An 18,409-nucleotide genomic window follows, 5' to 3' on the forward strand; every position below is an offset into this window, starting at 1 on the left:
TGACTAATAAGTGATATGACTTTCAAATATTTAAACAATATATTATTTACAAGAGCATGTATTAGTCTAAAACAATATATTAAACAATATATTATTTAAAAGCGCATGTATTAGTCTAGAAATAAGTGAATAGTTTAGAAAAACAAAGAAAAAATGTCTAATTTAAATGGACTATTCAAATATCCCATATGGAATATTTGGAAAACAGATACATCAATAGATATCTTTAATTTAAAATGCAAAGTACAGAGAAACACATCATGCGGCGGGAGAGAATCATGACAGTTCATAAATACTTGTGTCTTTTCTCAGACGTGTTGCTTAGTTAAAACGTTTGAGGCCTTTCTTGCTGCTACAATGTTTATTAATCATGGTTTGGAGATGAGTGAACATAAATTGCAACTAAGTGAAATATCAACTTATTACCATCCGTACTTACAGCCATCCTGAGGGTAGAAAAATTTAACTTCATTTTTGTCTCGCTGCTGCAAATCTATTAAGATACTTAAAAGTGAAAAAACAAAACAAAAAAAAAAAACAGGAAAGGAAATAAAATCGGGACTTTTTATTTGGTGGTGTAACCTTTTGTGAGTCTTGAGGAAAGTCTTAAGGGGGAGTGGCGACCCGTGGTGGTGACATACTTTCGCTTTCATTTATTGGGAAGAGAGACAGCGTTTGACGCGAGGTGGAGTGAAGTAAGTTGTCTACGTGTATATTTAATTGTCTACATATTCTATGTATATTTATTCAGCCTGTAGACCTCAAACTTAAGACAGCCAGAAAATGATAAACATGTAAGGGATCAGAGTGGTGGGACGCTTAGATATCAGAAGTCTGCAAAGCCTGGCATAACCGAAAGTAAAATCGAGCGATCGTATTTCTTCAACATAATGTCGAAATTTGACAGTTTTCAAATAAACAAAGCCTGATAGCTTAACAGCCAGTGTTGTAAATGTAAGTTTGTTGTTTGAACTGTTGTTGACAGCTCACGTCAGAGAGGATTACATTATATTATATACTTTCCTAATAGTCATCGTGTCATGTCACAAATGTTTGCTGTGTGTCTTAAAGGAAGAAGACTGTCAAAATGTCAGCCAACGACGACGTGGAGGACATGGATACTGTGAGTTTCTGTGTTAAGTCTAAATCTAAATCAAGCTTTTAAACACTGATAGAATACCAATGTAATTCCAATATTAGTGTTTTATGTGGCAACGTGCTACATACCTGCAAAGATCACAATGACTCTCTTAAGGAGGAATACTAAACGTTCAGAACAGCTGTTATTATTTGAGGTGTAAAGGTATTACATTATCTCAGCTTGAAACAGTGTTGGTCTATGTTTTTTTCTTCTTCTCTCATTGTTGGTGTAGTCAGACAACAGCGGAACCCAACAACTTTCAGCAAACTCTGATGAGTCTCCTGCTGAGGTAGGTATCTGTCAGACATTTAATATCCTGAATACTGCTGCTTCACATAAACTGGTAAACAATTAAAATGGAGATCCAACTCATCTTAGTCACCTACTTTCACATAACAGCCTACTGTGCAGGGCATTTCATTGTGTGTGTGTGTGTGTGTGTGTGTGTGTGTGTGTGTGTGTGTGTGTGTGTTGGAGCTAATGTTAGCTTGTTACTGAGAGATCACTTTACCAGTCTGGTGCAGGTTCTAGATCTGTATTTGAAAGTGGTGAGAGATGTGGACACTTTGGCAATGCGAATATAATGATTTCATTTTCAGGATCTGCTTAATCATATTAGGAAATACAAATTCTTTACAAAACAGTAGTACCGAATATGGTGGTAGTCTTTTTTTTCTGCAAAGTTTGTGTGAAAGTGAAACTATGAAGACGCAAGTTCAATACACATACACATACAACTAATCAGTCTGTTGCTCTCTGCTAGGTCAGAGCTGCCCTGCATCGTTATTGTGGTTGCTCAGATGGTTCATATTGCTTAGCTACTGTATTGTACAGTCTCAACACTATCTAGACCTTTTCTGTGATAAAGTAATGCTAGTCTAGTCAAAAAAGAGCTGTGATCAAACAAATCTTCCAAGTTGCATGTTACTTCCAGTAAAATTTAAAGCACTCATTTTTTAAAGCTTTTATTTTACATGGAAAGGTTTTAAAAAGACCCACTTGCATGGCAACCAGCTTGGTGTTCATCAAGTTAGTCATTGGTCTCATTCACATTTTTACATTTTTTAAGGTGTAACTTATAAATATAAAGCTGTGACTAAGGAACTAACTTCATAGTCATCCTACTTATAATTATAATCAATTAGAAATTATGAAATTAGGATTTAGCAACAAAATTAATCAATTACCCAAATTTCGGTTTCTGTTGGTATCTTTCACCATCTTTTTTCAGTTTTTACAGTACTAAAATGCACTACATTTTCATAGGAACCCAACTTGTCAGTTTGAGGGCCATGCCTTTTGACACTTTGAATGAATTAAATGGCAGATCATTCAAGCCAGTCTTTTAGCTTGATGTCGTTGAGGATTTTGTGCTGTGCTGCTAGTTGTAAAATGGTAATTTGTTTACAACATGTTTTCAGGTTCAGAGGACTTCAATGAAGAACACAGAGGGAACTCTAGTTACTGTCTACGTGGAGTGGTCAGAGAAAGATCAACCGGAGAAATGTAAAATGGAGCTACAAAAGGCTCTTCAGACTTGGTTCAACAAAAACACAGAAGAAGCAGACTGCTCTGTTTTAAGTGTCTCAGAAGATGGGAGCGCTGTGATAAAGATTACACCTGCTTTAGGTATGTCTATGTTGGAATGTTTATTAAGGTGTTACAATGAATGATAAATCTCAGATAAACAGTGAGTATCTGGCTTTTATGTGGACTCTAAAAAAAAAAAAATCTTTTGTCAACATCTTTCATTAAAGTTACACTAAGCGATTTTTTCTGACTACTAGAGGGTGACAGCAACAGCAACACATTTTATAAACACACACAGCAAAGCTACTGGCGACGGAAGCCCTTAAGGACAAACCGTGCATAATAGGGTTAGGGTTATAAATAATAGGGTTAGGGTTATAAAGGCTAATGGCTAAAATAAACGTACCTACAGGGAAATATTGGCGGCTACCAGTCTTGCTTTGCCAGATTTTTCTCCCACTGAAGGTTACATGTCCCATAATGACAAGTGAAGAGGTAGGTAGCAAGTTTACTAATTGAAAACGTTTACTCGTTAGCTTCATTGATTCACCATTACTCGGGTTGACTTTGACAACAAGCTTTAGGAAAGAGGTGAAAACAACAACACAGCTGGTCCGCGTGTGTGGCTATTTGTTTATAGGGTTAGGGTCCTTACGTCTCACGGAAACCTCCACGTAGCACACGTTAGCTTTAGGATTGGTTACAGGGTCTGAAATCGCTTATTGCAGGTTTAATATTGGTTTTGCAATTGAGTATGATAGATTATTCTTTTATGTCTTTTGGACCAAATTAATCATGTTTTTGTCTTCTGTTTTAAGCCCAGGACAAGCTTCTTAATTTGACAGGAGCAATACTGACTCGCAAAGACCAGACTGACCAGAAAGACCAGAAAACAGTCACAATAAAGTCTTTTAGTCCAATGGCATCAAAGCCGGGGGATGACATATCAGACCGTAATTCAATGGATGTTACATCTCCATTACCAGCCACACAGGATGTATGTACTGTGTAGCAAATTAGTATGAATTAAATATAGAAAAAAATGGATGTTCAATAGTTAAGTCATACATTGTATTTTTATCCAGGTGGAAGTCCAATTGGAGGAAGGGAGTGCTGCAGCTGCTGCAGCAGGACAGGAGACAGTGAGTTGCTCTGTTCCACTGGGCCACTTCTGGTATGTGAACCAGGTCTACAAGGAGGAAATGAAACGTATAGAGAGAAAGAATGGAGTTCGAATCAAAGCTGAAGTAAACGTGTCCTTTGAAACAGACCAGAAAGCTGGAGTAGGTCCAAACAGTGCTCTGTCTGAGTTCACAAACCTCGTCCAGAAGTGCTTAGGTGAGTCCAGTGGCTTCACTTTCCCTCTCAAGCATGCAGATCCAGACTGCTGGAAGGACACACTGAAAATCACCCAGAGAGACGAGGCCAAGCTTGTGCTTACTGTATCCTCTGAAGAAATCACTGTGTGTGGGCCAATCAAGAGTCAAGGTGCTGTCCGTAAGTCCTTAAATATACAACAGAAAACAAATGCTGAAATTTCTTTTGGAGCATCTGCCTGGGGGTCGCAAGACACATTGCAGAAGATTGGAATGGACATCAAAGACCCTCTGGTCCATGCTGGACTAACCATGGATGAGAGCCACTGGAAGGTGATGACTACTGTCTTTCAAAAGAAAATAGCTGACATCAATGCTAAGTTTGGCGTGTCGTTCAAAGAATCAGACATCTCTCAGGGTAAAGTCAATATAAAAGCTCATCCTACCAGCACTGCAGAAGCTGCGGCCCTGGAGAGCCATGCCCTCAGAGCTCTGCTGCGCCTCTACCAGAAGGTTGCAACATCAACCATGAGCTGCTCCCTGCTGCTCCCTGAAAAGGCCAAAGAAGTAGGAGACAAGCTGGAAGAGATACGGTCTAAACTCCCTTGTATTGAAGCAGGAAGGAAATATGGTGCCTGGAGGATCACTGGTGTACCAGAAACCTTGGGCCCTGCTGTTCATGAGCTAGAGAGGACCTTAGGTGGACCTGTCTTTAAAGAGGAAGACAAACAGAGGATTGGATACTCAAGATACACCATGTCCAATGTTGGAGCAGCCATGGAAGAGGGAGGCGCTACAGCAGGAGGCACTACAGGAGAGAATGAAGCAGAAAAATGTCCTATATGCATAGATACATTTACCAACAAGGAAAAACTAAAATGTAGCCATGAATTTTGCAAGGAATGTCTGTCAGAGTCAGTGAAGAGCATGGGGCCCATCTGTCCTGTGTGTAAAGCTGTCTTTGGGAAGGTGGAGGGAGACCAGCCTGAAGGTAACATGTCATGTTCTACAGTTCGCACACACCTCCCTGGATTCCCAGACTGTGGCACAATAGTCATCACCTATGATATTCCAGGTGGAAAACAGACGGTAAATGTCTTCAGTTATCTGTTTAAAGCACCATAATGTCCATTGTATGTTAATTTTGTATGCTTAATTTCTAACATGGTTATTATTAGCTTTATCTAAAGGCATTGTAGATGTCACCTATGTCTCCTCCTTCCACACTCCCTTTTCAGGAAAAACATCCTAACCCTGGAAAGTGGTATTCTCATCTTCATAGAACAGCTTATCTACCAGACAACAAAGAGGGCAGAGAGGTGGCGCGGCTACTGAAGAGAGCGTTCGACCAGAAGCTCATTTTCACTGTTGGGACCTCCAGAACCACTGGAGCTGAGGACCAGGTGACCTGGAATGACATTCACCACAAGACCAACCCTCATGGAGGACCTGAGAGGTACAGCAGCCAAATCTGTTAAATCTTTTCAATATCTGTTACTTTTGTTAAGTATCAAGTCTCCAGATGTGTTGTAAATGTGTTTGACTCAAAATTGACCGCACAGCTATATTAACCAATGTACTGTCTTTCCACAGTTTTGGATATCCTGACCCTGGCTACCTGGGCAGAGTAAGGGAGGAGCTGAAGGCTAAAGGCATCGAGTGAACACTTGATTCAAAGAAGCTGACAAGGGTTGTAGTTGCATGTCTCATTTTACACAGAGGAATACATTTAAAAAATCAGGGAGGATTATTTTCAAAATGATTCTTGGAATATATACATAATAGTCAGAATCAAAATATCATTTATGTACTGTGTGCTATTTCTTCCCCAGAAATTCTTCATAGCGTCAGTGAGGATTGCTTTATGAAGTTCACTTGCATTACGTAACAGCTTGAGAATATGTCTAACAATACAGAATGTTCATTTTCATCTATTAGTGCGTAATTATTTTCCTTTGTGAGCTATGGTTTTGGTTTTTGTTGATTGAATAAGTTTTATAACTAAGAACAGAATGAGAATAAAATTTGGATACATAAATTCAGTTTGTATTTTGTGTCTACAGTACACATGGCTTCATTTACAGGATGTGAATATCTTCCTAAGAAATGATTGAACCCACACTGACGTCTCAACACAAGTCATAACTATATCAGCATAGCTTGCAAACAAAAGACAAAAAGGCATCTGCTTCTTTTCTGTACAATTTTTAAAATTTTATTTATAACAATATCTGTTATTTAGTTTGTAAAGTACTCCAGCAAAAATTAAACATTATTCTCTTTCCAGATGAAAGTCTGAGCCTCCATGCATTGTGTACTATAAAAGCTATGTGTCATTTTTCATTAAAAAACAAGGACTAATCAAAAACAACTTAATTCCAAAAATGCATGTATGATTTTGCAAAAATGTTCTTTAGGTAAAATGATTGTACTTCTCTCTCAATTAAAGACAAAACATTTGCAACAGCATAAATCAAAATAACACTTGCTGACAGGTAAGCGAAATAAGGACTTGTTATTCTAGGTACATTAAAGATTGTTGTTACTTTTCACATGCATTAAGATATGGCTGACAACCTTCTGACAGAAGCAGCATTTTGGGACAGAGGCTGAGCATAAGGACACGTCAGAGCGACCAGAACGGTAGCATTAGCAGCAGCAGGGCACAGAGGAGAGTGAGAGATCAGGAACAGCTAAGGAAGAACACAGAGTGATGCTATGGACCAAAAGAAAAGAATCCACTTAAGACTGAGTCGTTACAAAACCGCTAAAGCACAGACCTTGATCTTCTAAAGGTAGAAATATCGATCGATCTCACAAAACCAGATGGGACATTTGATCTGGTCTTCACAAAAACAGACTGGAGAAATAAAAGACAACCAAAAGCCAACTTGATCCTTTCTCCTCCCATTGCCATAATTGTAGCCCTCCTCTCCTTCAGCTTGAGGAAGACCCCTGTAACAGTCAACTAAAGGGTGCACACACAACACTATTCATCAAAGTATTTGTGGTTTGTCCCCTTCATGGTTAGTGCTGGCCTGCTGTGGTCTGGGCGTACACAATGCCCACTGCCCACCCATGGAGGCGTTCACCATTATCATCTCTTTGAATCTCAAATCTCCATCCACCCCTCTGCCTGGAATGTTTAACCCATTATCAACTTCCTCATTCTCCAACTCAAACGAAATGCCTCTCACCCTCTCAGTTCAATAACACATGAGCTCTAAACATCATAGGATGTAATAAAAACAAACACATATCGACCTGCTTTACATCTTACGGTATATACAGTATGTGCTATACCGTAAAATATGAATTCTGTGCAAGGAAGAAAACACAATCATTTCATGAACATTGTTCTCTGAGAAAATTATGTGGAAATACTGTAGTTGCCATCTGGTATTGACATTTTCCATGTGCTATACACAAACGGTGCTATCATAATTCTGTTTCACACAATCTTGCCAACAAACTGTCATCAAGACAACATTGGTACCGATTTATAAAACTTTGAGTTTGCCTTCCCCGCTCAAAGTCAACACAAACAACAAACAGTTGGCACTGGTGAAATGGAACAATGTTTTTCTCTATACAATTCATACAAAAATAAAAAATTAAAATTGCTCCAATGATAACATCTTTTCTTCTGATTTTCTTGTTTCCATTTCATTTTGCACAGAGGTAGTGGCTATTTAGGTAAAAGGGAAGGGAAGTGTAAATTAAAAATCTCTCATAGAAAATGTTATTCAATTTTGACCAGAGGAATCTCAAAAGAACAAAATATAATACTGCAATCACATACAAAAGTAGTCCTTCATTTTTGTACATTTTATACAGTGTTCACACTTTTTGTCGATTTTCTCTCAGGTTTTTTTTTTTTTTTTTTTTTTTTCATTTGTTTGTTAAAAGGCAAAAAGAGGGGTGTGTTTGGAATAGCATGACCCGGGCCAATGGACAGTCTATGCCAGGGGGTCCACCAGGGGCTCCTCATCCCCACGCGACAGCAACTCCTTCTTCTCGTCTGTGCTGGCCAGAGAGTTGCGGCTGTTGTGAGCTCCCATGTACAGAGTGGCGTATACTGGGTTTGTGAAGTTGGTGGGCTGGGGAGAGTCCAAATCAGACCATTAGATAAACATAATGCACAGGAGGCTAGGCTATAGGTGTATGTGCATGCAAGCCTCCTATTTTTCTGTACCTTGTCTGGGTCCAGTGTGAAGTCTGCATCTAGCAGCTCCCCAGCGTCGTCATCTGGCTCGCCCTCGTAGATCTTGTAGGCCGGGTTTCCAATCTCCACATTCATGGCCCCATTGCTCATCCTTTGGTGCTGGAAGCCCTTGGCCCTACACAAAACGTAAAGGTCACAGTCATAACCCGGTATCTTATTTATGGTTTTAGGAGTCTCAACAGTGCAAGCAGGGACACGGCCACGTTATGAAGGGAGGGAGGAGGCATCACATCACTTGCACCACCATCCAGGCTAAGGAAGTAAGCCACAGCACAGCCACCTACACAAACCCAGCATTCATCTAGCCCTAGACAGATCCAGACACGCTGGACCTGGATATGGGGCTTACTGTACAGACCAACCTGTAGTAGTTGACCATCCAAAGTAAACAGACAATAAAACCCTGGATACTCTAAAATATACTATAAATGTCTACATCTTAGTAAATGCTGGATTTTCATGTTGCATTTTCCAATCTGAGCTTGGAAGAATGCTGTTGCAGTGTCCACCTCTCACTAAGAGAGACACTACCACAATACAAACCACAGCACGGTACAGTACAATATGCCACAATATGATGGATAACAGTATGGGGGATCTACAGTACTGAACCCCGGGACCACGCACAGACAGATCTATTCATAGCAACTTTTCAATAGATCTGCCCTGGAGCCCCTGTGGGGGGGGGCTGGCTATCTGGGGACGGACCGAGGGACAGAGGGACGGAGGCTCTGACGAGGGCGTCTGAACAGAGGAGATAGGGTCAAGATGTACTACAGCTCATGGAAACCAGAGAGAATGGAGCGACATTCACCACAGGACCAAACACTGCACAGCAACCAAGACTCATGGGTGAAGGAAAGAGAGAGAAAGGGAGAAATGGCATGTAGATTTGGCTGGGATGATAGAGGGAAAGCGTAACCCTGGCAACCGTTACCGCGAGCGTCTGGAGCCGGGTTTGCCGGGCCTGCTAGACCTGAGGAACAGAAGAGATGCCATTACAGACAGGAGAGGAAAAGTGCATAAGGAAGGAAGGAAGGAGGGGAAGAAAGAGGGAAGGAAAGAGGGAACACAAAGACAAAAAGAGATCCCCTCTGTTTCCAGTACTGAACTTGCTAGACTGTTACTCACCCTCTCATCCTTCTCCTGTACCAGACCAACGCTCCTGCAGCCAACAGAACCAGCAGCAACAGGAGCAGCACAGGGATCACTATGGAGGCTGTGCCTACACACACACACACACAGACACACACACACACAATATATACTGTATACTTAAATGGTGCACAGAGAATCATATTAAAATCAAACTAATCTCTTTGTAATTGATGATTTGATGTCATGGTGGAAGAGGCGACTTACGTCCGCTTGACTCTGAGGGGTCTTGAGTGGTGGCCACCACCTCACAGCGATGCCCCGTCCAGCCAGGTGAACACCTACACACACAGGAAGAGACAGAATAATAACAGATATATCTGCGATGACACATGGGACCTCTCACAGAGATACTTAGACTTCATCGTGACAAATATGTACAAATGTATAAACACAGTGTATGCTGCACCTCACCTGCACTCTGGAAGGTGAGTGAGGGGGTTTATGGCGCACTGGCCATTCGCACAGTACTCATTCGTATCACATGTGTAGCAGCTGGGCTGGACTCTGCCGTTGGTGCAGCTATGGGAGACAGAAAATAATATGTGTAACGACGTGTTGGAGTAGACAAGGATGGACAACGCATTCAGTTTTTATTTTTCCTAACAAATGGAATGCCCTGCCAAGTGACATCAGAGGCGCCCCAATACTTAGTTCTTTTTGATAGGAGACTAAAAACATTTCTTTTTACTGCTGTTTTTAACTAGGTCTTTTGACTTAACACACTAATGTTGGGTTTTTTAGAGCAAATGCCTGCTGCTGTTTTACTTGAAGTTATATGCACTTGAAATTGTGTATATCCTTTGCATGTGTATGTATGTATGCATGTAAATATTATGACATGTATGTTCTTATTTTATTTTATCATACATGTATTGCTCTTGGCTTTTTGTATGAAATGTGCTATACAAATAAAAATTTGACTTGACAACTTTGTATGCATGGGTCTGTGTGTCTGTGTATGTGTGTGTGTGTGTGTGTGTGTGTGTGTGTGTGTGTGTGTGTGTGTGTATGTAAGTCTGTCTCTGTGTGCGCACTTACATGCAGGTGACTTCCCCTGTGGGCTGGTAGGTGTTGGTGGGGATGCACTTGCCGTCACGGCAGTAGTGACACTTGTCAATCTCACATTTGCTGCCGATGTACTTGGGCAGACAGCGGCACTGTTTAGAGCCATCGGCACTCTGTAGACACGTGCCCCTATTAAGGCAGTGGCCTTCACAGCTGCCTGCTCACACACACACACACACACACACACACACACATAAACATGTCAGTTGACTCCTTGCAAACCACATCATAACTTGGCACACATGCTGCTAACTGCAATTCAGACTTTATAGTAATGTAGTTCATGGCTTGGCTGAGGAGTTGGAAATGGTTACAGAAACATACAATATACAGTGGGAACACTCACTATACTGGCACTGGTCTCCCAGGAAGTCAGGGGGGCAGTGGCAGGTGGCCTGGTTACCAGCGCTGACTGTACAGTTGCCTCCATTCTGGCAGTAATCCTTACAGGTGTGCAGGTTACAGTTTGGCCCTGTAAACCCTGTCAGGCATCGACATGCAGGAGAGCCTAGGGAAGAACAGACAGACAGAAGGATACATAGATGGAAAGCTCATTAGGGATGGTAGACAGAGAAAGAAAGTGTCTTGCTTTTAGTTTGTAAAACTACTCTGCATATTATTGGACCAACTCGCAATGGCATATTTGAGCCTACGTATTGTTGTTTAAACAGTATTTCTGTGTATGTCATTATTCTCCTTCATACTAAAACTATAACATTAGAATCTTCTGTGTTATGGTTTATGTAATTATTATGGTTATATGAGGCAAATAAAGACAAGACAAAACAAAAACAAAAAACAGCTTGTGATGTCAATATCTTACCTGTAGGGGAAGCTGTGCATGTGCCTCCATTCTGGCAGTAGTCTCTGCACTGGTCAATCTCACACCGGTCTCCTCCATAATTGGGCTGGCAGCGACACTTGGGCTGCTTGCGGGCATTCAGGAAACAGCTGCCCCCGTTCAAACACTGCACAGTGCAGGGACCGCTGGGAGGAGCTGTGGACGATGGGAGTTTCTCAATAATACAGAAGGATTCATGTGCCCGGGTCAGTGTAGTTATACGTGTGTGTGTGTGTGTGTCTACTCACAGAGAGGAGACAGTGTGGGTGTAGGCAACTCCACACATGTGCCATTGTCTAGTGTCCGTCCGTTGGGGCAGGTACACACTGGTCCACTGGGGCTGAGCAGACACAGCCATTCACACTTCTTCCTGTCGCATGGATTAGTCACTGACCAGGAGAAAGAGAGATAAAATGAAGGAGAACTCATCAAGATAATGCTATATGTAAGTAAGAACGCTCATCTCTACCTCAGAAGCTTGTTGAAAGAGCTGTATTTTCCTATCCTGCTGTATGGTGGCATTCCCATGAACCAAACTTGCAAGAATAAGTGAGAACTTAATTGGTTACTGTAAAGTCAGCGCCCTTGTCTGAAACTGTGTTGTGTGTCTGTTAATCTCTGAAGCAGAAAACATAGCAGAGCCCTTCTAGCACAGAGCCACTGTTAACTCCCCGCTTTGATATTTATGGACGCAATTTGTATGAGTTTTGCCATGGAAATGCTGCCGCACCGTTCAGTCTATCCTACTCACCCTCAGGTTGCTTGTAGCGGTGGTAGAGGACTATGTCTGTGGCGTGGTTCATTCCAGTGGTCAGGTTCTCCATGGGGCCTTTGCCAAACTTATTCACCCGGAAGACATAGTTGTTGATGTAGGTGACGCCATAGATGTAGTCCTCGAAGACATCGATGCTGAAGGGGTGATGGAGCTCTGTGAGGAAATAAAGAAGAACATTAACATATTAGAACCTTTACAGACACATCGACATAAATAGGATAAAATACATATTCTCATGCATCGTCCACCTGCATAAAGTAGTGACAGATTCCAAAACAAAGTTTGTGATACAAGTCATGCCATTGTGAGTATGTGTCACTCAACTGTTCTTAATACTGGTTACAGCCACTACTGCATCACTGCCATTCAGCCTCACGCTGCCGATCAAAGAGAGTTTAGCATCCGCCCAGTACAGACGCTCATTGAAGTAGTCCACCGCCAGACCTACACACACACACACACACACACACACACACACACACACACACACACACACACACACACACACACACACACACACACACAGGCACAGAGCACCTTTAAGTACAGTTTGAAAAATGAGGAAAGACTGGACACTATATTAAATCACACTTTGTGTTTAGCATGAAACGGTTAATTAAGGAGAAGTGTGTGTGTGTGTGTGTGTGTGTGTGTGTGCATGTTTTACCAGTTGGCCACTGGATGTTGTCTTCTACCAAGGTCTCTCTCATGGTTCCATCCATAGCGGCTGTTTCAATCTTAGGGTGATTCCCCCAGTCTGCCCAGTACATTTTCCTATTGAATAAAGTGTAAAAACTCAATTGCTGCTGCACTTATCACAATCAAATCTCCATTTGTATTCTTGTCCTTTTCCACAGATAGCTTCTCATTCTACTTTAATGCATCCCAAGTCTCCCGAGCCCCGCTCACCCTCTCTGGGGGTCGACTACAATGGCATAGGGCTCATCGATCATGCCGGAGATGAGGGTTTTTCGGTGGCGTCCTCCACTTATCTGGGCCACCTCGATGACATCTCTGCCAGAGTCGGTCCAGTACAGGTTCCCTGCCACCCAGTCCACAGCGATGCCACGGGGCATCTTCAGATCAGGGATCTGAACATACAGACAAATGTTAGGAAGAACATCCAAGGTTGGACACACACATGCTTTACCAGTCTTGTTTATGTTTTACATGATATACATGCATGAGCACACACCACACACACACACACACGCACACACTTACCTCCAGGTTGGTGACCCTGGAGTCACTCTGGCGGCGGTTGCGGTTGTTGTTATTGGACGAGGAGGAGGAAGGCAGATCATAGGAGGAAATGCGCCCTGTGTGCCAGTTGGTCCAGTAGATGCGATTGGTCTTGATATGCAGGTCCATGGCATCAATGCGTACATTAGCATCGCCCTGGAAGATCTGCTCATAGCGCCAGTTTGGCATGCCGGGGTCCAGGCTGCGGATCTCATTGTCATCGGCAATGTACAGCACCTGTCTCAAGACTGGGGACACACAGGAAGTGAAGTCAGGCAATAAAGTTCATTTCAGTAGGATATTCTTGGGCAACAGGCAACAAGTGAATCTCTATTCACTATTTTTCCTATGTGAATAAAGCAACGGGGCCAAAAACTGCTCTATGTATCCATGTCTTAGAATAGTAATAAAAACACACATGGGCCCACTGTCACAAACATTATTTATACAAGGACACTATCAGTTCACACTGTGTATCCATGAAAATAGACAAGCTGGGAAAGCTAACAAATAAAACAGTACAAGTACTCACTATCAGCCTTGCAGGTGTCATTGATTCTGGTGAAGTACTTGTGGCAGCTGCACTTGTAGGAGCCCTTGGTGTTGTTGCAGATGTGGGAACACACTCCAAACTGCTTACACTCGTTCTTATCTGTCAACCACCCCAAGGCCAAAGAGTACAGGTTACACAGAGTTAAGAGTCCTGGACCAGATTTTAGCCATAACATAGCATGATATGTGCATAAGTCGAGCCACTGCGGAGGAAACTGTACCTTCACATCTGTTGTGTCCCTTGGACTGGAAGCCAGGTTTACAGGAGCAGAAGGAGTCAGTGCTGTTCACCACACAGTGAGCTTCATCCCCATCTCCACACACTGTCCTGTTACTGCGACAGTCATTCAGTACCGTGTCTGCAAACAGAAACATACAGAGCATGCATTCACACACGTAACTGTGAAGAAGGTGCACTTGTACTCGACATGACAAATATGCTGCGACACAAACGCACCTTTCTTATTGCAGTTGATTTCATCGGAACCATAGTCCTCGCAGTCGTTGAAATAGTTGCAGCGCAGGACGGAGCTGATGCAACGCCCATTAGAGCACTGGAACTCATCCTTCTGACACACTGAGGTGGCAGGAGACACCTCTGGAAGAGTGCAGGATCACAGAGAGACCATTACCTTGATTGTCATGTGTAACAGTCATCCTAAGCCATGGTTTAGAGTCAAATCCCATTGTGATTCAGATACAAGGTGTTCACATTGTTATTGTCACTTTTCAGTAAGTTCCTGACACTGAAGCTCTCTTTGTCAGATTTTTAATCATTTTTCAAGTCTACTCTAAGAAACTGGATTGAACAAACTCACGGCAGTTGAGTTCATCACTGTTGTCCCCACAGTTGTTGACACTGTCACAACGCTTCGATAGCGGCAGACACACACGGTCATTATGGCAGCGGAACTGCCTGGTGGGCGGGCACTGGAATTTTGCTGAGGGATGGAAAGAGAGACGCATCAAGGAGGAGAAAAGCCTGAATACTAAGAGGGTTCAGATGGTCCTGCTGTCATGCTAGAGGGGTCTGAAACTCACCACACTCCTCTGGGTTCTCATCGGAGTTGTCCCCACAGTCGTCCTCCCCGTCACACTTCCAGCCCAGGGGTTTACAAAGGGTGTTGTTACACTGGAACTCATCCAGGGGGCAGTGTCTACCCACTAATAGGGAGCGGAGAAAAAAGAAGCGAGAGGAAAGAATGACAAGCACTTGGGATCAAATACTGTATGCATCCACGTCTTCAGCATCTTATGTTTGGATAAGCTTGTGGAAGCAAATAAGTGTGTGTGTTTCTTACTGCCACTGTCACATTTCTCCTCATCACTGCCATCCATACAGTCAGCATCAGCATCACAGCGCCAGCGGATGGGGATGCAATGGCCGTTCTTGCACTGGAACTGGTCAGTGTCACACTTCACATCACAGCCATTCTAGACCAAAACAAAGAAATATTTGATTAGCACCACTAGTAAGGCCATTTTCAAAGAGATAAGTTCATCAAGAAGAAAATGGTCAAGTGTTACCTCATCTGAGCCATCAGCACAATCATGGTCCCCATCACACTTCCAGCGCCCAGCGATGCAGCGGCCATTTGTACAGGCAAACTCACTCTCTGAACACTGACGGGGCACTGAGGACAGAGAGAAGATGTATGAGAAGGGACAGAGAGAATATTTAAGTAAGGAACAGAGAGGAGAGGAGAGGATAGGTGAGGAGCAGGGAGAGGCATAGGAAAGGAAAAGAGTAGAGAGAGGTGGGAATAGTGAAGACTGTGGAAAAGTCCACAGGGTACTCTGTTAAGAGCCAGACATACACAAGTAAAATAAGACTGAAAATTCATATCACAGGAGGCGGGGCACAGAGGTGGGGATGGTACAGCACATGTTGTGGAGCAGCTAGAGGGGCTAGTGGGATTGAAAAGGAAGGACAGGGGTCACACAACATAAGCACGAAGACAAGCTGGGGGCAGACTAAGGACTGGGTGGCTGGGGTTGTGGATGGATGAGCTGAAACTGTGAAAACACCTACCTCTAAGCTCACGCCAACAGGCCAGTGTGAAATGCAAAATAGACATGAGATGATGTGAGATGTGCAAATGGCCACAGAACTAATCAATGCAAAAGAAATCAACGTCTCAACCATGCGTGCAGTTGAGTAAATACAGTATACCATGCTATAACACACACATACACACACTGTGACTGAAAGGTGATACTTTGCTTACCACTACGATCTGTTGAGTCTGAACAGTCTGCTTAAATCTCATACAATTTCACAAATCTGTTTTTTCTTGTGGACAATGAGATGTGAGTGTGGCTGTGTGAGAGGAGCTAGGATTGAGGAAGGACAGCAGACTGAGGGACGTACCACACTTGTCCTCATCTGAGTTGTCCCCACAGTCATTGTCATAGTCACACTGCCAGCGGCCAGGCACACAGCGGTTGTTCTTACAGCGGAACTGGTACGGCTCGCACGTCCGCTCATCTGAGGACCGCACAGACACAGTCAGCAGAAGTAAGGTCCTGTGTTTTTCTTCCACCAAATATCTGCTATCTCATTGCATGTATCTCTCCCATAATCCTTTTTTTCCCCTTCTCCGACTCTTCCCTCGGCGCCCTCTCCTTACCACACTCCTCCTTGGGTTCGTCTGAGGCGTCGCCACAGTCATCCTCTCCGTCACACTTCCAGCGGGCCGGGATGCAGCGGCCTGAGTCCTTACAGCGGAACTCATCCACACCACACGTCATCTGGGCTGCAAAGGAGAGAAATAAAAACCATTAGACATATGAAAGACTAGAAAGGGGAGTGTGGGCACAAACTGCCCAAATATTAATGTGCTAACTGAAAATCTGCGCTCATACCGGTACTTATTTGCAACCAACCGCGCAACCAAGTTGTTCAACATTTGTTTAAACATTTCATTAAAGCAACCATAAACAAGAACAGTTTATTCCCCTGATTGGGGGCCGTCATTAACATCTGAACTGCATATCACTACCTAAGCACACCACAATGAACAAACTCTACTTCTGGTATCCAGCACCTGCACCCCACGTCCTATAGTCAGCTCTTTTATACCCAACTTTGTGCTGGCTGCACAGTCATATATTTATACCTATTTATACCCTAGAACCCAGTGCAACATTCTCTAGATATACCCAGATTTCTAATTATTCTGTTTTTTATTGACATCCATAGCTTCCCATTAGTACAATCACTCAGGTTCCAACAGAGAACCATGTGCATACTATATAGCTAGGAGACCTATTTCTTAAATTGCTACTTTTAATATATAATCTTTATATCTATTACTTTATATATAATATCTTTATATATAATACTTGCACTTCTTATATACTACTTATATACTCATTTCTTTCTAAGCTACCTCAAAAAGAGGCCTGTCCCTAAATTTATACTTTTTTGCAAACTTACTTGACCAATTAAATAAATTCTGATTCAGATTAATGAATTATTATTGATTAAAACTAAAATAGTTGAACTAAATGAACATTTGCTTTCTTCTTTCATTTTTTAAAAGCAATAAGCCATGCAACACAGTGCTTTACAGTGTTCAGGCTTGTTAGGCACAACGCCTGTCGTGCCTTATTGCTTATGTTGCCAGAGGAGGGAGAGATAAGTGTAGCAAGCTGGGTCCTTACTGCAGTTGGCAGGCTCATCAGATCCATCCACACAGTCGTTGTCCCTGTCACACACCCACACCCGTGGGATACAGCGCTTGGTGATGGCACACTGGAACTGGTTGGGAGCACATGTCACTTCCGCTGCACAAGAGACAGACAGATTACACAACCATTCAACACCCAACTTGCACAGTACACAGTAAATATAGATGGATACAGCTGTCTATTCACATTTTTTTGTATACTGATGGATGAAGATCAAAATAAAAAAGTTAGAAGTGACAGGGAGCTAGAAGGGCATGGTAGCAGACTTACGACAGTCTTTCTCATCCTCTCCCTCTCCACAGTTGTCCTGCCCATTGCAACGGAAGATGCCTGGGATACAGCGACTGGGGTGGGTACATTTAAACTGACTGGGCAGGCATACGTGGATATCTGGATATAGAAAGGCAAATAGTGGGAGAGAGAGGATATGGATTAGTATAAGTACAAGTGAGAAAAAAAAATCTAAAATACTATAAGCATGTATAGGTGTGTGTACCGCAATTGGCCTCATCAGAGTTGTCTTGGCAGTCATTGTCTCCATCACAGATGTAGGCGGGGTTGGTACAGATGCCGGTGCCACACTGGAACTGGCCTGGCCGGCACTTAAATTCAGCTGCAGTGAGGAAACACAACACAACATTACCGGCCAGCACATACTTTACAGTGCAATGCAACAGTAATAAAGCATGACTATTATAGTCAGGCTTCACTTATCACTCACGGCAATCTGCAGGCTCGTCCGACCGGTCCCCGCAGTCATCTTCAGTATCACACTTCCACCAAAATGGAATACACTTGTCGTTTTTGCAGACAAACTGAAAAGAGAAAAAAAGTGAGAGTATGTATTATTTTTAGAAATACCAACGTATTA

The 18,409-nt window shown here is 42.7% G+C and overlaps 2 protein-coding genes across 3 annotated transcripts in view; one reads left to right on the forward strand and one right to left on the reverse strand.

Annotated features, from left to right (window-relative positions):
* Positions 1–654: 654 nt before the first annotated feature.
* On the forward strand, positions 655–7,771 carry LOC139655028 (E3 ubiquitin-protein ligase DTX3L-like). The gene is made up of 8 exons (XM_071532328.1): positions 655–695; positions 1,072–1,123; positions 1,374–1,430; positions 2,563–2,770; positions 3,490–3,668; positions 3,757–5,076; positions 5,226–5,443; positions 5,581–7,771. Exons 2-8 carry the CDS (start codon positions 1,088–1,090, stop codon positions 5,648–5,650), a joined length of 2,088 nt encoding a protein of 695 aa, XP_071388429.1. The 5' UTR covers positions 655–695; positions 1,072–1,087; the 3' UTR covers positions 5,651–7,771.
* Positions 7,772–7,937: 166 nt separating this feature from the next.
* The window catches only part of LOC139655014 (low-density lipoprotein receptor-related protein 1-like), a 96,716-nt gene continuing 86,244 nt past the window's right edge, over positions 7,938–18,409 (reverse strand). Inside the window, exons 63-90 of one of the 2 annotated variants that reach the window (XM_071532318.1) lie at positions 18,260–18,353; positions 18,035–18,151; positions 17,809–17,928; positions 17,512–17,634; positions 16,476–16,601; positions 16,217–16,333; positions 15,373–15,479; positions 15,147–15,279; positions 14,887–15,009; positions 14,664–14,786; positions 14,303–14,443; positions 14,067–14,204; positions 13,811–13,945; positions 13,276–13,541; positions 12,961–13,142; positions 12,719–12,825; positions 12,376–12,495; positions 12,028–12,204; positions 11,525–11,665; positions 11,259–11,432; positions 10,782–10,943; positions 10,409–10,592; positions 9,782–9,889; positions 9,575–9,648; positions 9,344–9,437; positions 9,150–9,188; positions 8,183–8,327; positions 7,938–8,087 (exon numbers count right to left, since the gene is read on the reverse strand). In XM_071532318.1, coding sequence (XP_071388419.1) covers positions 7,947–8,087; positions 8,183–8,327; positions 9,150–9,188; positions 9,344–9,437; positions 9,575–9,648; positions 9,782–9,889; positions 10,409–10,592; positions 10,782–10,943; positions 11,259–11,432; positions 11,525–11,665; positions 12,028–12,204; positions 12,376–12,495; positions 12,719–12,825; positions 12,961–13,142; positions 13,276–13,541; positions 13,811–13,945; positions 14,067–14,204; positions 14,303–14,443; positions 14,664–14,786; positions 14,887–15,009; positions 15,147–15,279; positions 15,373–15,479; positions 16,217–16,333; positions 16,476–16,601; positions 17,512–17,634; positions 17,809–17,928; positions 18,035–18,151; positions 18,260–18,353 — 3,711 coding nt within the window. In that variant the 3' untranslated portion in view covers positions 7,938–7,946. The remainder of the gene's footprint in view (positions 8,088–8,182; positions 8,328–9,149; positions 9,189–9,343; positions 9,438–9,574; positions 9,649–9,781; positions 9,890–10,408; positions 10,593–10,781; positions 10,944–11,258; positions 11,433–11,524; positions 11,666–12,027; positions 12,205–12,375; positions 12,496–12,718; positions 12,826–12,960; positions 13,143–13,275; positions 13,542–13,810; positions 13,946–14,066; positions 14,205–14,302; positions 14,444–14,663; positions 14,787–14,886; positions 15,010–15,146; positions 15,280–15,372; positions 15,480–16,216; positions 16,334–16,475; positions 16,602–17,511; positions 17,635–17,808; positions 17,929–18,034; positions 18,152–18,259; positions 18,354–18,409) is intronic. The other variant, XM_071532310.1, reaches the window with a different exon arrangement.

Source organism: Centroberyx affinis, unplaced genomic scaffold (assembly GCF_046629955.1).
Source record: "Centroberyx affinis isolate AG114_WGS23_722 - 3 ecotype Tasmania unplaced genomic scaffold, CSIRO-AGI_Caff_v1 ptg000151l_1, whole genome shotgun sequence".
In the NCBI taxonomy this organism is placed as follows: Eukaryota; Metazoa; Chordata; class Actinopteri; order Beryciformes; family Berycidae; genus Centroberyx; species Centroberyx affinis.